The following is a 22,762-nucleotide window of genomic DNA, read 5'->3' as shown; positions in this document are numbered from 1 at the left end:
GGGTTCAAGGGATTCCCCTACCTCAGCCTCCCAAGTAGCTGGGATTACAGCGTTCACCACCATGTCTAGCTAATCTTTTGTATTTTAGTAGAGATGGGGTTTCATCATGTTGGGCAGGATGGTCTCGATCTTCTGACCTCGTGATCTGCCCGCCTTGGCCTCCCAAAGTGCTGTGATTACAGGCGTGAGCCACCGCGCCCGGCCTGTTGTTGTTTTATAGAGACAGGGTCTTTCCATGTTGCCCAGGCTGGCCTCGAACTCCTGGGCTCAAAGGATCCTTCCATCTCACCTTTCCAAAATCCTGGGAATACAGGCATGAGCTACCACACCTGGCCTGAGATTTGTTTTATCTGTATTAGTTTCAGCATCAGAGTCTCTGCCCTTTCATTGGGGAAAGAAATGGAAGGTTCTGTTGTTCTGGTAACTAATTTCACCTTTGCAAGTTTACAGTTGCTGAGAGATGGGCAACTTTCTTCCCCCTGTGGATTGTAACCCTGTCTTTTTTAAATCACTAATTTACTTTTTAATAATTGACACATAGTAATTGAACATATGTAGGGGGTACATATGATATTTTGATACATGCATACAATGTGTAATGATCAAATCAGGTGTTCAGCATATCTGTTATCCCAAATAGTTATCATTTCTTTGAGTTGGGACCATTTCAAATCTTCTAGCTATTCTGAAACATACAATAAATTATTATTAACTGTATTCACCCTACTCTGCTATGGAGCATTAGACCATATTCCTTCTGTCTAGCTCTATTTTTGTACCCAACCTCTTCATCTCCCATCCCCCATCCCTCCCCCTCTGGTAACTATCACTCTATTCTCTACCACTGTGAGATCAACTTTTTAAGCTCCTATAGGAATCAGAATATGTGATATTTTCCTTTCTGTGCCTTATAACCCTGTCTTTCTCTTCATCCCCACCTCCCACTGCTGAAGTTCAACCCTGGCAGATACTGCAGTGGCTGCTCAAGTGAATGGAGAACTTTATGATCTGGAGCGGCCCTTGGAGACAGATTCTGACCTCAGATTTCTGACATTCGATTCCCCAGAAGGGAAAGCAGTAAGTTTCTTTCTTTTCAGGAATACAGTGACTACTAAACCAAGAGATACTGAAGCAGGAAATTCTGACATTTGATTCTTTTGCCTCAGTTTCTCCATTTGCAGTTGGGAGGGAGACGTACCACAGACTGTCTTGACTGACTATTCCTGGCTAAGCTGGAAACTTATGGTGAAAGTTTTTAACTTAGCTTCGATCTATTAAGCAAACATTTGAGCTAGTGAAAGGGAGAGAGATAGTATGTTGAAAAACAAAAGGATAATATGTAAATTCAGCCTCCTCCACTCATGAGCACATAGATTATAAGTCATCTGTAGTGTATATTCAATTCTAACATGGCTTATACAGCTGAGCACACAACCTGGCCACCTCCCCACCTTGTCTTCTTCATGTCAGCTCAGGTAATGCAGACCTTGCCTATTAGGATCCAGAAAAATAGAGTTCTCCTGCCATCTATGTATAAATAGTGACCAAATCTGAGAGGAATAGTTGTATCACACTAGATTTATGGGATTTAAAAAAAAAAAAAAGGACTAAAAGACCAAACAGAGGCCTAAGGAACCACTGTCTTAAGAAGACAGAGCTTATTCTGAAGCCCTAAAAGCTTACAGGAGCAGCAGCAAAAGACTGACTGGCCTCCTACTTCTAGGCTTTGGAACTGGGAAGCACCAAGGACTGAGGGGTGGGGCTGGGGCTTTTATGCACTGAAAGAAGAAAAGATAACTGGCCTCCTTTCTTTTCTATTCAGTGTATTTTTTTGTTTGTTTGTTTTGTTTTGTTTTTGTTTGTTTTTTTTGAGGCAGAGTCTCACTGTGTCACCTAGGCTGGAGTGCAGTGGCCCAGTCTCAGCTCACTGCAACCTCTACCTCCCAGGTTCAAGCAATTCTCCTGCCTCAGCCTCCTGAGTAGCTGGGACTACAGGTGCACACCACCACACCTGGCTGGTTTAGTATGTTTCAGTAGAGGTGGGGTTTCACCATGTTGGCCAGGCTAGTCTCAAACTCCTGACCTTAGATGATCCACCCGCCTCCGCCTCCCAAAATGTTGGGATTACAGGTATGAGCCACCATGCCTGGCCTTTTTTTTTTTAAGCTTGTTACTTTTTAATGGTCACTCCCAAAATTTAGGATCCCCTTTTTGTGGTAGTTATTCCTAGAAGAACCATACCAGTTTTCCTACCAACTTTTGTGAGGAAGAGATCAGAGATCTAGGGGTTAAGGGAGAACTTTATGAACCTGTGAACCCCTTTTTTGTGAACTCAGGTGTTCTGGCACTCCAGCACCCATGTCCTGGGGGCAGCAGCCGAACAACTCCTAGGTGCTGTTCTCTGCCGAGGTCCAAGTACAGAAAATGGCTTTTACCATGACTTCTTTCTGGGAAAGGAGAGGTGAGTAATGAAAGGAAGGAGAAGAATGATTCTGGGATGGCTTCTGAGGCCCTTTTCAGGGGCTTGGGCATGTTCCATTTGGAGGAGGAGGGTTTCTCTAGGTCTCAACTATGCCATTAGTACCTCCTTCTGCGTTTGTCCATGTCCTTCTAACTTTGCTTGAAATTTACCTTCTTGGCTGGTGTGGTGGCGTGCACCTGTAGTCCCAGCTACTTGGGAGGCTGAGGTAGCAGGATTGCTTGAGGCTGGGAGGTTGAGGCTGTGGTGAGCCATGATCTTCCCACTGCACCCAGCCTGGGTGACAGCAAAACCCTCTCTCAAAAAAAAAAAAAAAAAAAGCAATTTATCTTGTTACTTGTTAACTTTCATAAATTCAAGTTTTACTTCATCTCTTTCATGACTATTCTAACTTTGTCTATCCAGATTTCCTGCACTCAACTTTTAACTTCATGCATAGAGCTTTTTCTCCAGCCGTAATATCTGTTACCTGATTTCCTATTTATGTTTTCTCTCTGTTTGTCTCTCTTTGCCTATAACTCTAGATTTCTCCTGAAGGGCAGGACCTTACCCCCTAGCCCACAGGTTTGTCACCCAGGTGATTGATGCACCTTACAGGATGCAACCCAACCAATTCTCCTCTTTTTAGGACAGTCCGGGGCTCAGAGCTGCCTGTTTTGGAGCGGATTTGCCAAGAATTTACAGCTGCTGCTCAACCCTTCCGGAGGCTAGAGGCTTCACGGGATCAGCTTCGCCAGTTGTTCAAGGTGGGATGGAGGGAAGAGGTGGCTCTTCTAGGACATCTTTGTGAGAATAAAGACTTTTCTTCAGTCTCCCTTCTGCCTTTTTCCAGGATAACCCCTTTAAGCTTCACTTGATTGAGGAGAGAGTGACAGGTCCAACAGCAACAGTATATGGGTAAGAGTTGCTAAGATTAAGGCAAATAGGGAGAGGTGGGGAAGCATTGAAGAAGACCACAAATGCTATAGGGAAGAAAGATAGAAGGTAATTTGTGTTGCCCCAGAAAAAGAAATGGGAATGGGAATTAATTTTTTTTTTTTTTTTTTTTGAGATGAAGTCTCACTCTGTCTACCAGGCTGGAGTGCAGTGGCATGATCTCGGCTTACTGCAACTTCCGCCTCCCGGGGGTCCAAGCAATTCTGCCTCAGTCTCTTGAGTAGCTGGGATTACGGGCATGTGCCACTATGCCCAGCTAATTTTTGTATTTTTAGTAGAGACGGGGTTTCATCATGTTGGCCTGGCTGGTCTTGAACTCCTGACCTTAGGTGATCCCCCCGCCTCCACCTCCCAAAGTGCTGGGATTGCAGGTGTGAGCCACTGCCGACTGGGGAATTATTTTTTATCTGCCATTATCCTCTCTCTGTAGGAGTGTTCCTTTTTCTTCACCTATTTCTGTCAGCTAAAGACCATGAGAGGGAGAAAGCTAGAAGCTGAAGAATCTGGAAATCACTGACTGGCCTCTTCTTTCTCCTAGGTGTGGCACATTGGTTGACCTTTGCCGGGGCCCCCACCTTCGGCACACTGGACAGATTGGAGGACTGAAGCTGCTATCGGTCAGTTGTGAGACAGAGTTAGGCTAACATTCCTGTTTTTGGCTGGGTTAGGTGGCTCATGCCTGAAATCCCAGCACTTTGGGAGGCTGAGATGGGTGGATCACTTGAGGTCAGGAGTTCAAGACCATCCTGGCCAACATGGCAAAACTCTGTCTCTACTGAAAAAAACAAAAGAGCTCTGAACTTAAAAGCTAGCCATCTGCATATAGTCTTTACTCTGCATGGATGAGATATGTGACCATGGGTAAATTTTTTTTTTTTTTTATTTGAGATGGTGTCTAGCTCTGTTACCAGGCTGGAGTACAGTGGCACGATCTCAGCTCATTGCAACATCAACCTCCTGGATTCAAGTGATTCTCCTGCCTCAGCGTCCTGAGTAGCTTGGACTACAGGTGCATGCCACCACACCCAGCTAACTTTTGTATTTTTAGTAGAGACTGGGTTTCACCATATTGGCCAGGATGGTCTCGATCTCTTGACCTTGTGATTCGCCTGCCTCAGCCTCCCAAAGTGCTGAGATTACAGGCCTGAGCCACTGCACCTGGTGGCCTTGGGTAAATCTTACTTATTTTCCCCATCTAGAAAATGAGGCCATTATTTCCTTTTTGTCCTACCAGTAAATTCACCTCATAAAGATAATGAAAACCAGGCCATGCATGATGGCTCACACCTGTAATTCCAGCACTTTGGGGATGCCAAGGCAAGTGGATCATTTGAGGTCAGGAGTTCGAGACCAGCGTGGGCAACATAGTGAAACCCCATCTCTACTAAAAATACAAAAATTAGCTGGGTGTGCTGGGCCATGCCTGTAATCCCAGCTGCTTGGAAGGTTGAGGCAGGAGAGTCACTTGAACCCAGTTGGCAGAGGTTGCAGTGAGCCAAGATCATGCCACTGCACTCCAGCCTGGGCAGCAGAGTGAGACTCTGTAAAAAAAAAAAAAAAATATATATATATATATATATATATATGCTGTTTCTCATTAGTATTGTTAAAGGAGAGAGCAGGCAGAGGCTTTTGGATTTCATGTGGCCAGGAATGGGATAAGGTGTAGAAGACTGACTTTTCTAGCAGCTGTATAGGATAATTATAAGGGGAGTAATAGGCTGACATTTGACCAGAGCTTATGGTTACTCCCCTAAGGAGTCACTGATTGGAATGGGAAGGAACTAAGTACAGAGGTACCAAGAATGGGGAGAAAAAGTGATGGCAATGTAAGGTTAGGCTTGACCAGGATGTATGTAGGAATCAAGAGTCAGGCAATTTCAACACTGTAATCTAGAAGAAGGGTATCTAGAGGATGGAGGTGTTCCTCCTACTGGTGGGATTGTTGTCAAGAGGCATACCTGTGACGCTTAACACTGAGAGTATCATATGAGGCTTGAAAAGGTTAGGGGCCTTCAGTCCTCATCTTTCCTTTGATTCCCTATGTCCTCACACAGAACTCGTCATCCTTATGGAGGTCTTCAGGGGCCCCAGAGACACTGCAGAGAGTGTCAGGGATTTCTTTCCCCACAACAGAATTGCTGAGGGCCTGGGAAGCATGGAGGGAGAAAGCAGAATTGCAAGACCACCGGCGCATTGGGAAGGTACAGAGATTGGCAAGATAGGGCGGGATGGTGGTAAGGGTGGAAGGTGAGAGAGATGACGGAACCTGATTATGGAGTCGGGAGCAGATTCAGTCACACAGCCTGAGCAGCTCCACCAGTTGTTTCTTCTGGGTTCCAAAGCTACCTCCTTGCCCTTGAAGTGACCCAATATTGCCATTTCTGACTGCAGGAACAGGAGCTCTTCTTCTTCCATGAACTGAGCCCTGGGAGCTGCTTCTTCCTGCCACGAGGGACAAGGGTGTATAATGCACTAGTGGCATTTATCAGGGTAAGGGGACCCAGGTCTAGAGGAAAGAAGACCAGGGAAGGGCTGAGGACCTAGAAGAAGCTAAGGTGTTCGTGTTAAAAGAGGGGGGTTGGGGCCTGGCGCGGTGGCTCACACCTGTAATCCCAGCATGTTCGGAGGCCAAGGCAGGCAGATCACTTGAGGTCAGGAGTTTGAGACCAGCCTGGCCAACATGCCAAAACCATCTCTACTAAAAAAATTACCAAAAATTAGCTGGGCATGGTGGTGGCACCTGTAGTCCAAGCTACTGGGGAGGCTGAGGCAGGAGAATCACTTGAACTTAGGAGGCGGAGGTTGCAGTGAACTGAGATTGCGCCACTGCACTCCAGCCTGGGTGATAGAATGAGACTCTGTCTGGAAGAGAAAAAAAAGGGGCAATGGTTGGAAGCATAAACATAAATACTGAAAAGTGCTCGTGCCCTTTAATACTACAGTTGTGTGGTCTGCAGTTGGGGAGCATAGAGACAGGACGTGGTATTTAATAGGTTGTGGTTGCAATCAGCATGGCCTAAGGCCCCAGGAAGATCACACAGCTGACGCTCTGCCCCTGTTCCTTCCAGTTATTCTGACCTTCCATGTCTCTACCCTCCTCTCCAGGCTGAGTATGCCCGCCGTGGTTTCTTCGAGGTGAAAACTCCCACACTGTTTTCCACGAAACTCTGGGAACAGTCAGGGCATTGGGAGCATTATCAGGAAGACATGTTTGCCGTGCAGCCTCCAGGCTCCAGTAGGCCTTCCAGCTCCCAGAATGATCACTCTACCAGGCATACCACAGATACACTCGCCCTCAAGCCCATGAACTGCCCTGCACACTGGTGAGCTGGGAGCTAGGATTACAATCAGGTTGCTAAATAGTAAATAATAGAAAGTACCTTGGGACAGGGTGCAGTGGCTCACGCCTGTAATCCCAGCACTTTGGGAGGCTGAGGCAGGCAGATCACCTGAGGTTGGGAGTTCAAGACCAGCCTGACCAACATGGTGAAACCCTGTCTCTACTAAAAATACACAATTAGCTGGGCATGATAGTGCATGCCTGTAATACCAACCACTTGCGAGGCTGAGGCAGGAGAACTGCTTGAACCCAGGAGGCGGTGGTTGCAGTGAGTCGAGATTGCACCACTGCACTCCAGCCTGGGCAACAAGAGGGAAACTCCATCTCAAAAAAAAGGAAAGCACTTTGGAAAGAGTACTGGGACACCTGGTTTGAGTCTAGAATCTTCCCCGTAGATAACCATGTGAATTTGGGAAACTCATTTTACCGCTTTAGGTCTCAGTCTCCTTAAAATTGCTATCTAAGGTTCCTCTTTCAGTTCAGTGACCATCACAGAACAGGGCAACAATAAATGATGTCTGTTAGTGTTTTACTGAGAAATCCACTTTCGAACCAGGCAGGGCTCAGACTATGGTGAGTGGGATTGACAGGACTCAGTGGGAGGATATGCTGAGGCTGGAGACGGCTTTAGCTGATGGTGCAGAGAAAGTAGGCAAGCAGATTGGTTTGGAGAGCAGTCTTCGGGGGCTAGTCCTCCCTATGGCCCTGACCCCTCCCCACCCCAACCTCAGCCTGATGTTCGCCCACCGGCCCAGATCCTGGCGGGAACTGCCCCTGCGACTAGCTGACTTTGGGGCCCTACACCGGGCTGAAGCCTCTGGCGGTCTGTGCGGACTGACCCGACTGCGGTGTTTCCAGCAGGATGATGCTCACATCTTCTGTACAACAGATCAGGTGGCCTTTCCCTGGCTTCACCAAAGCTTTTCTAAACCACCTTCCTTTCTCCCTATGAACCTGCACAAACCCCTGATCTTCAGTTGTCCCTGTATGTACTATAATTCAGCTACATTCTACCCCTAGCTTGCTTCTACTTCCTCTCTGTTTTTACCCTTTGTTTTCCTCAAACTGCCACTATCCCAGATTCCTAGCTGGCTCACAGCATCCCCTACCCTTATTTCCTGCCCCCAGCTGGAAGCAGAGATCCAAAGCTGTCTTGATTTCCTCCATTCCGTTTATGCTGTTCTTGGCTTCTCCTTCCACCTGGCACTGTCCACCCGGCCATCTGGCTTCCTGGGAGACCCTTGCCTTTGGGACCAGGCTGAACAGGTGAGTAGGAGGTAGAGAAATAGAGGCAGATAAACCACTCTTTAGTGAAAAGAAGTGGGGAATATAGTAACCAGGGTTCTCCAATAGAGGCACCTGATGAAGGCATCATTTGTTAGGGATTGACTGGATGTGTTCCTTTTGAAGTCTAAGATGATGTATTCCTGTCTCATTCCTTCTAAAGGTCCTTCAACAAGCCCTGAAGGAATTTGGAGAACCCTGGGACCTCAACTCTGGAGATGGTGCCTTCTATGGGCCTAAGGTAAGCTTGGAACCCTGGTCAGTGTTATATTTATTTATTTATTGCTTTGTTTCAGAATAATAGATAAAAATAAATTTTTCTTTTTATCTATTATAAAAATTAGCCTGGCTGATTTTTTTCTATTTTTAGTAGAGATTGGATTTCACCATGTTGGCCAGACTGGTCTTGAACTCCTGACCTCAGGGAATCCTCCTGCCTTGGCCTCCCAAAGTCTTGGGATTACAGGCATGAGCCACTGCGCCCGGCCACAAAGAAATATCTTTAAACTTATGTAGGATATAAAAAAAAGACCAATATATTTTCTGCCCTCTTGTCATTTGCAATCTAGTGAGGGCTGTTTAAGGTAAATAGGCCATGTCACTGCTGTGAGATCAGTGCTGTGTAGGTACTAAGAGAGCAGATTAGCAGGGGTTAGCATTACTTGGGGAGGTCACAAAAGGTTTCCATATAAATCACTTTCCAATCTGAAAGGTGAGTGTTGGCCAAGTAAAGCTGTGTTTCAGGAGGCAGCAGTGTAGGCAGAGGCTGGGGATAGGGATTAAGAACTCACATGGCAGGCCGGGCGCGGTGGCTCAAGCCTGTAATCCCAGCACTTTGGGAGGCCGAGGCGGGTGGATCACGAGGTCAAGAGATCGAGACCATCCTGGTCAACACGGTGAAACCCCGTCTCTACTAAAAATACAAAAAATTAGCTGGGCATGGTGGCGCGCGCCTGTAATCCCAGCTACTCAGGAAGCTGAGACAGGAGAATTGCCTGAACCCAGGAGGCGGAGGTTGCGGTGAGCCGAGATCGCGCCATTGCACTCCAGCCTGGGTAACGAGCGAAACTCCGTCCCAAAAAAAAAAAAAAAAAAAAAAAAAAAAACTCACAAGGCAAACCACTTTGGGAAAAAAAAAAAAAACAAATATCTAAAAAAAAAAAAAAAAAAAAAGAACTCACATGGCAGACCACTCTGGGCAACACAGGGAGACCCTGTCTCTAGCAAAAAAAAAAAAAAAAAAAAATAGCTGGACACTGTGGCTCATGCCTGTGGTCCCAGCTACCCAGCAGGCTGAGATGGGAGAATCACCCGAACCCAGGAGGTAGAGGCTGCAGTGAGCCAAGATCACGCCCCACTGCACTCCAGCCTGGGTGATAGAGTGAGACCTTGTCTCAAAAACAAAGAAGTCTGGGGAAAAAAGGACTGAAAAGTGTCCATTGGATTTAGTAAAAAGGCTGCTGGATTTTAAAGGACCATTTTCAGTAAAGTAGGGCCTGAGGGTGGAGTTAGAAGTGAATAAATGAGGCCTGTGTGGTGGCTCGTGCCTGGAATCCCAGCACTTGGGAAGGCTGAGGCAGGCAGATCACTTGAGGTCAGGAGTTCGAGACGAGCCTGGCCAACATGACGAAACCCCGTCTCTACTAAAAATACAAAAACTGGCTGGGTGAGGTGGTATACACCTGTAGTCCCAGCTACTCGGGAGCCTGAGGCAGGAGAATCGCTGAACTTGGGAGGCAGAGATTGCAGTGAGCCAAGATCATGCCACTGCATTCCAGCCTCAGTGACAGAGCAAGACAACGTCCCCAAAAATAAAAATAGGCCGGGCGCAGTGACTCATGCCTGTAATCCCAGCACTTTGGGAGGCCAAGGCAGGTAGATCACCTGAGGTTAGGGGTTCAAGACCAGCCTGACCAACATGGTGAAACCCTGTCTCTATTAAAAATACAAAAATTAGCCTATCATGGTAGTGGGTGCCTGTAATCCCAGCTACTCAAGGGGCTGAGGCAAGAGAATCGTTTGAACCCCGGAGGTGGAGGTTGCAGTGAGCCAAGATCACGCCATTGCATTCCAGCCTGGGCAACAGAGCGAGACTCTGTCTCAAAAATAAATAATAAAATGAAAAATAAAATAAATGCTATGATGAGAGGAAGCCTGCTTGGAGGGAGAAGTTGAATTTGTAAAAAAAAGTTTTAGTAAAGGGAAGTTCCTGGAGAGGTTTGAGGTGGGATTGAGAAGCCTTCATATCAGGGATCATGACTGCCATTGTATCCAGGGTGGAAGGAAAGGCTGAAGGCAAATGTAAGGACGTTTATAGGCGTGGTGACAGGAAGTTGAGACTTTTCCCATCCCATGGTATCAGTCATCTGAATTCTTCATGAGGCAGAATCAGTCAGGATCATTTGCTGAAATGAGAGTGGAGGAGAGTTGTCGGTGAGGGGACTGAAGATATGAAGAAAATGCTGGGGGTGGCCGCACACTCCTGTAATCCCAGCACTTTGGGAGGCCAAGGTGAGAGGATCACTTGAATCCAGGAGTTTGAGACCAGCCTGGGCAACATAGTAAGACCTTGTCTCTACAAAAAAAATTAAACCAAATTTAAAAATTAGCTGGGTGTGATGGTGTGTGCCTGTGGTCCCAGCTACTCAGGAGGCTGAGGTGGGAGGATCACTTGAGCCTAGGATTTTGAGGCTGCATGAGCTATCATTAAGCCACTGCACTCCAGCCTAGGTAACAGAATGAAACCCTGTCTCAAAAAACTGAATAAAAATGAAGATATGGAGAGAAAGGAAATTACTCAAAAACTGCTAAAATCTTTTTTTTTTTTTTTTTTTTTTTGAGACAGAGTCTTGCTCTGTTGCCAGGCTGGAGTGCAGCGACAGATCTCGACTCACTGCAGCCTCCATCTCCCAGGTTCAAACTATCCTCTTGCCTCAGCCTCCCAAGTAGCTGGGACTACAGGCATGTGCCACCACACCTGGCTAATTTTTGTTTTGTTTTGTTAGGTTGGGTTGTTGCCTAGGCTGGAGTAGAGTGGCACCATCTCGGCTCACCACAACCTCCACCTCCTGGGTTCAAGTGTTTCTCCTGCCTCAAACTCCTGAGTAGCTAGGATTACAGGCACCTGCTACCCAGCTAATTTTTGTATTTTTAGTAGAGACGAGGTTTTCCGCGTTGGCCAGGCTGGTCTCTAACTCCGGACCTCAGGTGATCTGCCTGCTTTGGCCTCCCAAAGTGCTGGGATTATAGGAGTGAGCCATTGTGCCTGGCCTGGCTAAAATCTTTTGAGTACTCAAAGTTGCTGTTCACTGTGCTGGGGTCTTTTATGCAGGTAACGTGTATTACTCATGTTTGTGTCCCAAGTGTCTATTCCAGCATATGGTATTTAGCTGCTTCAATAAGTAGTTAGTAAATGAAAACATTAACATTAATGAAATTGTGCCTTATGATTTATTTCAGCAATAATACTAGGCAAATAAACTATCTTTATTACTAAGAAAAACATTGAGAGAGGTTAAACAATGTGCTTAAGGTTGCAGAGATAACAGTCATAAAGTGCACAAAGTGTATTATGTTGAATCAATCTAATAAGTTGTTGACTAAGATACTGCTATGAAAAGAGAGAGCAAACAGCTGGAAAATTCATGAGAACAAAGCATAGAGCTTATGAGGGCAGCCCAAAGGATTGCTGGCAATAGCCAAGGACCAGCTGAATCTCGAAACACTGACTTCCATGGTGGCATCAATCTCTGCTTTTGCATCTGTGTGGTTTGTGACATATTGGGCAGCATTGAGCAGTTCTTTTGCAGGGCCACAGATGTAGGTACACAGGAACTAAGGAAAATGGTACAGCTTCATGGGGAAAGAAACAAAGGTGGGAGGGGCCTGAGGATGGGAAAGAAAAAGAAGAGTTAAAGAACCTGAGGGTTGAAGCGCCAGTAATTGGAGTAATTGTCATGACCAAGTGTGGTGGCTCACACCTGTAATCCCAGCACTTTGGGAGGCTGAAGTGGGCAGATCACTTGAGACCAGGTGTTTAGACTAGCCTGACCAACATGGTGAAACCCCACCTCTACTGAAAAAAAAACAACATATATACATATATATATATGTTAGCTGGGCAGCTGGGCGAGGTGGCTCACACCTGTAATCCCAGCACTTTGGGAGGCCGAGGCAGGTGGATCATAAGGTCAAGAGATCGAGACCATCCTGGCCAACATGGTGAAACCCTGTCTCTACTAAAGAATACAAAAATTAGCTGGGGGTGATGGCGTGCACCTGTTTTCCTAGCTACTAGGGAGGCTGAGGCAGGAGAATTGCTTGAACCCAGGAGGCAGAGATTGCAATGAGCCGAGATTGTGCCACTGTACTCCAGCCTGGCGCCTGGCAACAGAGCAAGACTCTGTCTCAAAAAAAAAAAAAAAAAAGTTAGCTGGGCATGGTGCCAAGTACCTGAAGTCCTAGCTACTCATGAGGCTGAGGCAGGAGATTTGCTTGAACCCGAGGGGCGTAGGCTGCAGTGAGCTGAGATCGTGCCACTGCACTTTTGCCAGGATGACAGAACAAGACTGTGTCTCAAAAAAAAAAAGAATAATTGTCAGAGCTGGCTGACCAAGAAACAGTAATCAGAGTAGTTTGATGGACTGTTTCAGAGACACAGCCATTGGGGGAGATGACAGGATACAGGGTGCAGCCATAGTTTGGGCGGTGATGAAGATCGCTGAGATGAGAAGCTCAAGGAATTGAGAGGTCAAGGTGTGGACATCTGGTAATATACCATCCATTATTAAGTGGAGCGAGCTTCTGAGAACATCTGGTAATATTATACCATCCATTATTAAGCGGAGCGAGCTGCTGAGAACTGCTGCCAGAGTGAATGGAGTAGAGTGAAGTGGAGGGGTAGCGTAGGATAGAGCTGGGTGACATGAATCTTTCAGTAGCCTAGGGTGAGCGTAGGTTAAAGGATGGGATGGCACGGATAATGGTTCTGGATAGTGCTTCTGGCTTATCTCGTGCCCTCCCATCTGTTTCCTGTAGATTGATGTGCACCTCCACGATGCCCTGGGCCGGCCACATCAGTGTGGGACAATTCAGCTTGACTTCCAACTGCCCCTGAGATTCGACCTTCAGTACAAGGGGTATAAAACCTTGCCCTATCCTCTTTTCCCTTGACAGCCCATGGAATAGGTCTATAACTCCTCCTCTGCCTTTGGCCCTAAAACTAAACCCTCCACACCCTCTCCTGCCAGAGCTGAATATTTCTTAAAAACTGGAAGGTGATCTTGGATACACAATTTGTGACACTTCCACCATTCCATCCACCCCCTTTTTTCCTTTCAAGGCAAGGGGGTGCCCTGGAGCGTCCAGTCCTCATTCACCGAGCCGTGCTTGGTTCTGTGGAAAGACTGTTGGGAGTGCTGGCAGAAAGCTGCAGGGGAAAATGGTGAGACCTCTGACCCTGGGTTTCTGTTCTGGCCCCAAACCAGAGAGTTTATGCTCCAGACCCTGCCCCCTTCATATGCCAGCCTCTTTCCTCCTCAAATCCGCTCCATATAACCACACTTCTGGCCAGACCCAGAGTGAATATTTTGTCATCCTCTGTTCTTTCCCAACCAGGCCACTGTGGCTGTCCCCGTTCCAGGTGGTGGTCATCCCTGTGGGGACTGAGCAAGAGGAGTATGCCAGGGAGGTAAGGAGTTTTGGGGTAAGGGAAGGGGCAGAAGCAGGCCCAGTAGAGAGTCTGGTGCCCGGCAGTGGGCAGGAAGAGGCTGCACAGGTGGTGGAGGAAGGAGCACAGCCCTTGGAGCCACAAGACTGGGCTGCAGTGGCTGCTGTCCTAAATGCTGGAAATCCTGTATCTCAAAAATGTGACTAATCTCTACCTTGTAGAGATGTACGAAAATTAAACAAATTAACATATTGAAAGCCAAAAGAGCACTGGGCACAAAAATGGGATTGAGTACACAGTTTTATTTTTCCTTTCTAGAGAGAATTGAGGATATGGATGGTACCAAAGTTGAGCAGCTGGTTGGGTAGGGCAGTGGCTAGGAGGCAAAGTCGAGGAAATAATTGGGAGGTTGTCTCCAGTAGGAGACAGACAGAAAAGTTGTGGGGTTGGGGATGAATGGGGAGGAGGTCTCAATGTGGAGATGAAATGAGGAGAGGTTGCTGGTGAGAAGTGGAGAGCCCCAAGGCAGAGGAAGGAGGAGCAGATGGGGAAATTGAGGGAAAGGAGCATCAGACTGTTCTAGTTCCTCAGCTTTCCAATAAATTGACTTCCTGACACCAAACCTCTGTCGCAGACACAGCAGAGCCTGCGGGCTGCAGGACTGGTCTGTGACCTGGATGCGGACTCCAGACTGACCCTCAGCCGGAGAATCCGTCGGGCCCAGCTTGCCCACTACAATTTTCAGTTTGGTAAGCTGAACCTCAGGGCGGATGTTCTCCCACCTGCCATCTGCATTCTTGCTGTTAAGTTTATCAAGTTTGGTAATATATATTTGGGTTAATTGGGGCTCATTACCTGAGCGGGTAGGAGCCAGGATTCAGGACGCCTGACTCATTTAGGCCCTGTGTTCCTTTACACTCCCCTGCCCTCCCCATAACCACTTCTGACCCTCAAAATAGTTTTCCTGTTTTTAACTCCACTCTAGCTCTTGGTGTCTGTTAGGTTAATTAACCAAGGAAGCATCAGAGAGAAAGGGATGAGAGGGCTAATACGGTCTTCATTATACTTGTTTATTCTGGACCTAGATGGAGTCAGCCCTAAGAGATGAGGAGAAAGGCCTTAGGGAGAAAATTCTGGCACTGCCCATGCTCCCTTTTTTCATTTTCCATGGTTCAGAGCTCTATCTCGAAGGCCAGGAGCAGAAACTCCTTCGCCAGATGACCTGGTTCTTGAGTTTTACGTACCCCACTTACCCCACCTGCACCCAGAGCAGGCTGTGCCGCAATCCCATGGACTTGCATATGGCCCCTTTCCCTCCCCTACTGCCCAGTCAGCCCCTGCATTCATCCTCCTCAGCAGAGTCCCCTCAGTCTGTGAATCCAGCCCTAATAGACACCAAGGGCCAGAATGGGACTGATGAGAGGAAACTGTTCTAAGGGTCAGAAATGGTTGGGGGGAGGTGGGGCAGCGTGAAGGCCACACCACTCCTGCCACCTTCCCCTTCCTCTAATAGCCCCTTCAGATATACACACACAGTTTTCTCTCTGTGGGTTTCTCAGTGTTTGTCTTTCTCTGCTTGACTCTAAATGTCTCTGACCCCGGGGCTCCTGACCAGAAGCAATAAGGCCTGCAGGGACTAAAGCATTTCCTTATCTCCTCCGGATGAGCAGGGACTGGCCATTTAGCCTTTTGCAGGCGCAGCTAAATTCGTCCTTTCTGTGAACCATTTCTGGGCTCTGCTTCCACCTTTCCTAAAGATTTAGGTATCTCAAGTTTCTGCAGAGCAAAAGAAACTATCCCATTGGATGGATTTGCCCTGAGGTTCCCAAACTGCCTTTTCCTGCAGTGATTGGCCAGAAAGAGCAAAGTAAGAGAACAGTGAACATTCGGACTCGAGATAATCGTCTCCTTGGGGAGTGGAGCTTGCCTGAGGCTGTGCAGCGGCTGGTGGAGCTACAGAACACCAGGGTCCCAAATGCCGAGGAAATTTTCTGACCCTTTGTATGCAGATGAGACAAAAACCTTCGAGAGCCATCAGCCTCCCTTCCATGGGAGGCCCCAGCCCAGCTGACAGTGTGGAGCCCCCAGAACTTCAGAACTAGGTGGAGGCATGTGTCTGCTCTCCTGAAAAGATACATGGTTTGGGGACCACACAAAGGGAGGGAAGCTGTCACTGTTTCGATGTGAGGAAAATTAAAAAAAATAATAAACTGGACTGGGCGTCGTGGCTCACACCTGTAGTCACAGCACTTTGGGAGGCTGAGGTGGGCGGATCACCAGGTCAAGAGATCAAGACCATCCTGGCTAACATGGTGAAACCTCATCTCTACTAAAAATACAGCAAAAAAATTAGCTGGTCATGGTGGCATACACCTGTAGTCCCAGCTACTCTGGAGGCTGAGGCAGGAGACCTGGGAGGCTGAAGTTGCAGTGAGCCGAGATTGTGCCATTGCACTCCAGCCTGGGCAACAGAGTGAAACTCCGTCTCAAAAATAAATAAATGAAATAAACTGGAAGCTGCTGGGCATGTGTCTTCATCTCTGACTCCAGAGAGGGGTGATAAAAGGACCTTCCACTTTGTCTCCCTCTTTCTTGTCCCAGAGAGTTAGGGAAATTGTAAAGGGACAGTCCAGACCTCGCACTGGTAGGGGAGATCCCTTGGATAGGTGTCCTGCTCCCCCCATAAACTCCTTTGTGCCCTGTTTCCCCAACCCCAGTTTGTGGGTTGGGAGATACCCTCTCCACAGAAGGCAGCATGTAGATGGAGAAACTGAGGCACAAACTGGGGGCTCAAACACCTCTTGCCCTTGATTCTCTGAATCAGTTTCTCTTGGGGTCATAAGAATGTTCTCCTCCCATCAGTCCCATTCTTCTCAATCCTCTGAGGAGGCTTCAGGGTGACTTGGAAGGAGTGGCTTCCAGAGGAGGAGCAGCTGGGACTGAGTCATGGCAGGAAGCTGAGGAGGGCGGGAGATCACACCAGACAATTATAAAAGAAGAGCTAGTCCTGAAGCTCATAGCAATAACAGCTCCCAGACAAGCTCCAGCGACCGGTCCTTCACATCTACACCTGCCTAAGAAGACCCACCTCTGGGTGTCCAGTGGTCAGTTCTTGCCCCAGGATGGGGACCACAGCCAGAGCAGCTTTGGTCTTGGCCTATTTGGCTGTCGCTTCTGCTGCCTCTGAGGGAGGTGAGTTGGAGGGTCCGCACTTGGGAAGGAGTCTGGGCTCACATAGCAGGGGTCTGGGACCAGGCATCCCAGATGGCGTATCACTAGCAGAGTGGCTCTCTGGATTCTCTTTTTCTGAGCAGGCCTAAAGTGAGCCTGGGAACTGGAGCCTTTAACCAAGGAGGCAGAGAGCAGGGGTACAGAAGGAGAGGGGTTCCTAGAAACTGCTGCCAAGAAACAGAATCCCAGTCAAATGGACAGCTGAGCAGGGGGTGGGTTCACAGAATGAGAGTCCCCTGCTGAGGAGCATGTAGGGAGGGTGCTGGTGGGGCAGGCAAAGGAGGGAAAAGGGGCCCTCAGGCTGCTCAAAACCCCGATTGCTGGCCTAGCAAGCCTTGACTGAATCCCTGTCTGATGAGAGGAGGAGTTGAGGGATATCCATCCATAGACCTACTCTGCATTCAGCATATACACATTCTTTATCTGCTTTGATGCCTAAACAAAACAGGAACTCCTCAATGCTGTGGGTGGAAACTAAGAAAAAAAAAACCACCCAGGGCACTCCAGCGGGAAGCCACTGAAAGGATGTCAGTAGATCTGTCTGCTTCCCTGTGAAGCCCCATGCCATTGTTCCTCCCAGGTCCTGGTCTTTTGTGTCTGCAGATCACCTACAGGTGATTCCCTTCCCTGTGCCTGTCCCAGTCCCCGAGGCCCTAAATTGAGACCTAAACTAAGGAGGAGCTGTCACTGGCTGAAGGGGAAGCACTCAACCTTTAGGAAGCCTCCTTTGCCAAAGTCCTAAAGATGTTTCAGGGCCCGAAAGAGAAGGGTGGGTGGAGGAGATGGGTGGGGGAGGCTCCAACGAGCTCAAGGTCCAGGCTTTTTCTTCTGAAAGCTAAAGACCATCCCAGCAGAGACTGTGGGTTAGGGAAAGACGCTGGCAGAGGAAATGAGGGCCTCCGTCCCCAATCCCGTATGGCACACTCCCTACATCCAGCCTCTGAGGCAGTAGAGGTGGAGCTATCAGAACTCCACAGGCTTTCTCAGAGCCCAGCCGGTCATGTCTAGGTATGTTTGGGCTGGTGCTTGGGCTGGGAGACAATTAGGGAACCCAGGGCAGGTGAATACAGAGGGGCGTCTCTGTCTTGGTTGTCTCCTACGCCTTTGATCTCTACAGCCTCCCTATCCCTTGCCGAGGTCCAGGGAAGGCCCTCCCAGCAGCCCCTGACTTGCCCTTCTCCCCCCAGGCTTTGAGACTGCAGAGCAGAGGCAGCTTCGGCCAGAGCACATCATGCAGCACTTTCAAGAAGGTAACAGTTTGGGGGAGCAGCATGGGACCAGGACTCCAGGAGGCTTTGTGGGCTCTGATGTCTCCCCTCTTGCCTCTAGTTGGCTACGCAGCTCCCCCCTCCCCACCCCTGTCCCGAAGCCTCCCCACGGATCACTCTGACACCTCTCAGCATGGACCTCCCTTTGAGGAACAGAAGGAAGGTAAGGTCACCCCATACCCTACCCTCCAGGTTTTTAATCTGGCCTACATCCCGCCCTTCAGATGGAAAGGAGGGAAGAGGCCCCACCCCCTCTCCCAGCCCTGGCTAGGAGAAAGGTTGCGCTGCTCACACATTCTCCCTTCTATAGTGCAGCCCCCTCCCTGTCAGGACACCACCCCTGTTCAACAGGAAGAACTGCTACCTGCCAGATTCCCTGCTGAAAAGGAAGGTGAGCGCTTGCCCACCTTCCCTCACCTTCATCCCACTGTGGGTCCTGTTGACACCAGGCTGATATCTGTTCCTTGGTGCCTTCACCCCTATCTTGCAGTGCAAGATAGTCCCCCTCTCCCTCAGGAAGCTGTGCCCCTCCAGAAAGAGGCACCCTCTCTCCAGCACCCCAGTGAACAGAAGGAAGGTAAGCAGCTCCCTCTCTTCTTTACCCACCTTTACCCATGGCCTTCCCCCAGGGCGTGGGCCTAGGGGCAGACAAGACGGGTGGGCTCTGCAGCTCACCAGTTGTGTAACCTTGGGTAAGTTACATACTTCTCCAAGCCTTTGTTTCTTCATCTGTAAAACTGAGGAAATACCTGATTTAGAAAGTTATGTGATTAAATGACAAAAATAGCATCTATTTTCACTTGCTTCTCTGCTGAGTTCTTTGTGTATGTAAACTAGCCAGGCTCTCTCTGCTAGAGATGCCCACCCCAACATGGCTTTTGCTTACTCCTTCTACACCAGTAGACCCACCTCTTCCATATCAGGAGGGGATGATCTTCCAATCCATGCCGAGAGGATGAGTGACAGCTTTAGTCTGTCATCCCCCCTGCTTTAGCGCTCAGGTCCCTGGGGGGAGGAGCAGGAAGCCTGAGCCTTGAAAAGCAGGAGAAAGTGGGGGTAGGCTGTGAGCTGACACCTTTCACACTTCACTTCTCTTTTCCTTTCAGTCATTCTAAAAGGAAGAGTCAAAAATTGTTCTTTCTCATTTCCCCCTTATCTACCCAACCCTTTCTCCACCCCAGATTCTTTCAGTCCTCCCAGCTCATCCAGCCTTTGTGGATTCCTCCACATGTCCCCCCTTCCCACTGTTTTCCCCATTCCAGGAACACCAGCTCCGTTTGGGAACCAGAATCATCCAGAACCTGAGTCCTGGAATGCAGCCCAGCACTGCCAACAGGGCCGGTCCCGAGGGGGCTGGGGCCACCGGCTGGATGGCTTCCCCCCTGGGCGGCCTTCTCCAGACAATCTGAATCAAATCTGCCTTCCTGACCGTCAGCATGTGGTATATGGCCCCTGGAACCTACCACAGTCCGGCTACTCCCACCTCTCTCGCCAGGGTGAGACCCTCAATTTCCTGGAGACTGGATATTCCCGCTGCTGCCACTGCCGCAGCCACAGAAACCGCCTAGAGTGTGCCAAACTTGTGGTAAGGTTGAATTTTTGATGCCGGGGGGTGTCCTTTAACCCCCAGGCAGTATGTGTGTTTTAAGGGTTAGAACACTAGGGTCTGGAGGAACCTCAGGTCCCATTCACTGGCCCTACTCTGAGGGTCCCCAGTGTGCCAGGGGAGCAGAGGACAGCCACTATTTCTTTTTTTATCTGCATGCCCAGGGTCCTTTCCTGGAGCCTGGGAGGAAGGCAGGAATGTGGACAGTGGGCTGATCCTCCCCTCTTGCTCTAGTGGGAGGACACAATGAGCCGATTCTGTGAGGCCGAGTTCTCGGTCAAGACCCGACCCCACTGGTGCTGCACACGGCAGGGGGAGGCTCGGTTCTCCTGCTTCCAGGAGAAAGCTCCCCAGCCACACTACCAGCTCCAGGCCTGCCCCAGCCAGCAGCCTGATATTTCCTCGGGTCTTGAGCTGCCTTTCCCCCCTGGGGAGCCCACATTGGACAATATCAAGAACATCTGCCACCTGAGGCGCTTCAGCTCTGTGCCACGTCACCTGCCAGCTACTGACCCCCTCCAAAGGCAGCTGCTGGCACTGACCCGGCTGGAGAGGGAGTTCCAGCGCTGCTGCCGCCAGGGGAGCAACCACACCTGTACATGGAAGGCCGTAAGTGGGCGTCCCAGTCTCCCTGGGAGCCTGTTTGCCTGCCTGCCCATCTTCGACCTCTGATGCTGCCGGTCCATGCATCCGTGTACCCTCTGCTGTGAGCGTGTCCACCCGTTCATCTGCTTGTGGCTCTCCGTCCGTCCATGTGTTCGTCACCTGAGTCTGTTAATCTCCAGCTTCATACTACACCTCTGGCTTCCTTCACTCATGACCCACACATGCATCCGTCCATCCGCCCAGCTCTGGCCTCACCTGACCCCCTCCATCCACTGTTCCAGCTCATCTCCCGGCGCCAGCTTAGAACCTCATCCAGGCTCCCATCCGTCCACCTTCCCAAGCCTATACCTCCACAGCTGCCTCCTAACCCTCTTAATTCTTTGCCATCCCCTTTGGGCCCCTGGGGCTGGGAGCCCCTCATCTAGTTGCCAGGGGCAATAAGGGAAGTCAGTGGTCAGGAGAGAAGGGGCCAGGTGTCCAGCTCTGACTTCCCTCTCTCTGGCCCACAGTGGGAGGATACCCTTGACAAATACTGTGACCAGGAGCATGCCATAAAGACCCACCCCCACTCGTGTTGCCACTACCCTCCCAGCCCTACTCGGGATGAGTGTTTTGCCAGTCGGGCTCCCTACCCCAACTACGACCGGGACATCTTGACCATTGACATCAGCCAAGTCACCCCCAACCTCATGGGCCACCTCTGTGGAAACCACAGAGTTCTCACCAAGCAGTAAGTCTCGCCTAGTCCTTCCCCACTCTCTTCCTTTTCCCAAAACTTCCCTTCGGGACAGCTTTAGAAAAGCAAAATCATGATATCCTAGCACCATCTGATGTCAGAAGAGGCCCCAAATCCCTGACCTCTGCCCCTTTCACACCAACATAGTAAACATATTCCTGGGCTGATCCACAACATGACTGCCCGCTGCTGTGACCTGCCATTTCCAGAACAGGCCTGCTGTGCAGAGGAGGAGGTGAGTATGCAGATTCTAGTCTCCAGAGGAATGCAGGAAGGGGAGGGAAAGAGCTAGAACTGCAGGCCACCCCTTCTCTTTGGTACCTCAAACCAGCCGTCAGATACAATGGCTAGTAGGGGAGGTATTTCTTCTTGGTTCCGGAAGTCTTCATTCTGACCTGGTCTGCTCCCATCTCTAAGTTCCTATTATGCCTTCTCTGGGCCTCAAACTTCTGGCAGTTCCAGATATACACATTTGTCAGTCACAAGAAATCCATCTATGCAAGGCAGGGTTGCATTCTCTTTGGGCCCCAGGAGGGGAACCAGGGACAGAGCAGTAGAAGCTGATGAAAAGGTGACTTTGGCCACCTGAGTATCCATATCTGTCCTTGGACCACCTACCTGCCCCATCATCTGTTTTACTTTTCTCCTTCATCAGAAATTAGCCTTCATCAATGATCTGTGTGGTCCCCGACGTAACTTCTGGCGAGACCCTGCCCTCTGCTGTGACCTGAGTCCTGGGGATGAACAGGTCAACTGCTTCAACATCAATTATTTGAGGAACGTGGCTCTAGTGTCTGGAGACACTGGGAACTCCAAGGGCCAGGGGGAGCAGGGCCCAACTGGAGGAACAAATATCAGCTCCACCTCTGAGCCCAAGGAAGAATGAGTCAGGGCCCTGGAGGGTCAGATGGGGAGAACCCCACCCTACCACACCCCCTTGAACACTCATTACAGTAAACACCTCTTGGATTTGGTATCCTCATTGTCTGTCTAATGCCTCACCCGCAGGGTTTTAAGTGGATCTTGGTGCCCTGGCCCAGGAGGGCACTGATGTGTTCAGACCACACACACAAACACACCCTCCTAAGCCTGCTTGGATTTCCTTCAGTGACTGGCGCCTGAGGCCCACTGCCCTGCCCGTTCACTGAGCAGAAATTCTACAGGCTGTGTGATGGGACCATAACTAAACAGCTTGATGTCACTTTGCCATCTTGAATTTATTCACATATTTTGAAAGGAGCACCACCTTGTTAGCCATCAGGACTCAAAGAAGATATGGTTCTCGGCCTTGGTGAGCCCCCAAAATGTCACAGCCCAGCCTATCTATCTGTCTATCTATCTATCTATACATACATACATAATTGCACTTTAGGTTCTGGGGTACATGTAAAGAACATGCAGGATTGCTGCATAGGTATGTACGAGGCAATGTGGTTTGCTGCCTCCATCCCCATCACCTATATCTGGCATTTCTCCCTATGTTATCCCTCCCCAACTTCCTACCCCTCACTGTCCCTCCCCTAGTCCCCCCACCACAGACCTCAGTCTGGGATGTTCCCCTCCCTGTGTCCATGTACAGCCTAACTTTTTTTTTTTTTCTTGAGA

General features: G+C 49.3%; 2 protein-coding genes and 1 long non-coding RNA gene across 4 annotated transcripts in view; 2 read left to right on the top strand and 1 right to left on the bottom strand.

Moving 5' to 3' along the window:
• The window catches only part of TARS2 (threonyl-tRNA synthetase 2, mitochondrial), a 17,384-nt gene extending 1,158 nt beyond the window's left edge, over positions 1–16,226 (top strand). Inside the window, exons 3-18 of the mRNA XM_017546368.2 lie at positions 954–1,077; positions 2,337–2,461; positions 3,108–3,225; positions 3,312–3,376; positions 3,954–4,032; positions 5,473–5,619; positions 5,810–5,908; positions 6,524–6,741; positions 7,490–7,652; positions 7,887–8,024; positions 8,206–8,283; positions 13,080–13,180; positions 13,384–13,485; positions 13,659–13,731; positions 14,345–14,459; positions 15,557–16,226. Of these exons, the coding sequence (XP_017401857.1) occupies positions 954–1,077; positions 2,337–2,461; positions 3,108–3,225; positions 3,312–3,376; positions 3,954–4,032; positions 5,473–5,619; positions 5,810–5,908; positions 6,524–6,741; positions 7,490–7,652; positions 7,887–8,024; positions 8,206–8,283; positions 13,080–13,180; positions 13,384–13,485; positions 13,659–13,731; positions 14,345–14,459; positions 15,557–15,705 (1,894 nt within the window). The 3' untranslated portion in view covers positions 15,706–16,226. The remainder of the gene's footprint in view (positions 1–953; positions 1,078–2,336; positions 2,462–3,107; positions 3,226–3,311; positions 3,377–3,953; positions 4,033–5,472; positions 5,620–5,809; positions 5,909–6,523; positions 6,742–7,489; positions 7,653–7,886; positions 8,025–8,205; positions 8,284–13,079; positions 13,181–13,383; positions 13,486–13,658; positions 13,732–14,344; positions 14,460–15,556) is intronic.
• Positions 11,474–19,346, bottom strand: LOC108316475. Its single transcript, XR_005203068.1, has 3 exons — positions 19,119–19,346; positions 18,816–18,946; positions 11,474–11,927 (listed from the first exon to the last, which is right to left on the bottom strand). It is a non-coding gene; the product is annotated as an uncharacterized LOC108316475 (long non-coding RNA).
• Positions 16,234–22,133, top strand: ECM1 (extracellular matrix protein 1). Of its 2 annotated transcripts, XM_017546369.1 has the most exons (10): positions 16,234–16,902; positions 18,129–18,191; positions 18,271–18,372; positions 18,520–18,600; positions 18,700–18,786; positions 19,472–19,794; positions 20,050–20,424; positions 20,931–21,151; positions 21,305–21,392; positions 21,813–22,133. In XM_017546369.1, exons 1-10 carry the CDS (start codon positions 16,833–16,835, stop codon positions 22,041–22,043), a joined length of 1,641 nt encoding a protein of 546 aa, XP_017401858.1. In that variant the 5' UTR covers positions 16,234–16,832; the 3' UTR covers positions 22,044–22,133. The 2 variants fall into 2 exon arrangements, with proteins under 2 accessions (XP_017401858.1, XP_017401859.1); XM_017546370.1 differs by lacking the exon at positions 18,271–18,372.
• Positions 22,134–22,762: the final 629 nt, after the last annotated feature.

Source organism: Cebus imitator, unplaced genomic scaffold, assembly GCF_001604975.1.
Source record: "Cebus imitator isolate Cc_AM_T3 unplaced genomic scaffold, Cebus_imitator-1.0 Scaffold188, whole genome shotgun sequence".
In the NCBI taxonomy this organism is placed as follows: domain Eukaryota; kingdom Metazoa; phylum Chordata; class Mammalia; order Primates; family Cebidae; genus Cebus; species Cebus imitator.
This window is presented reverse-complemented; position numbering and strand designations above follow the sequence as displayed.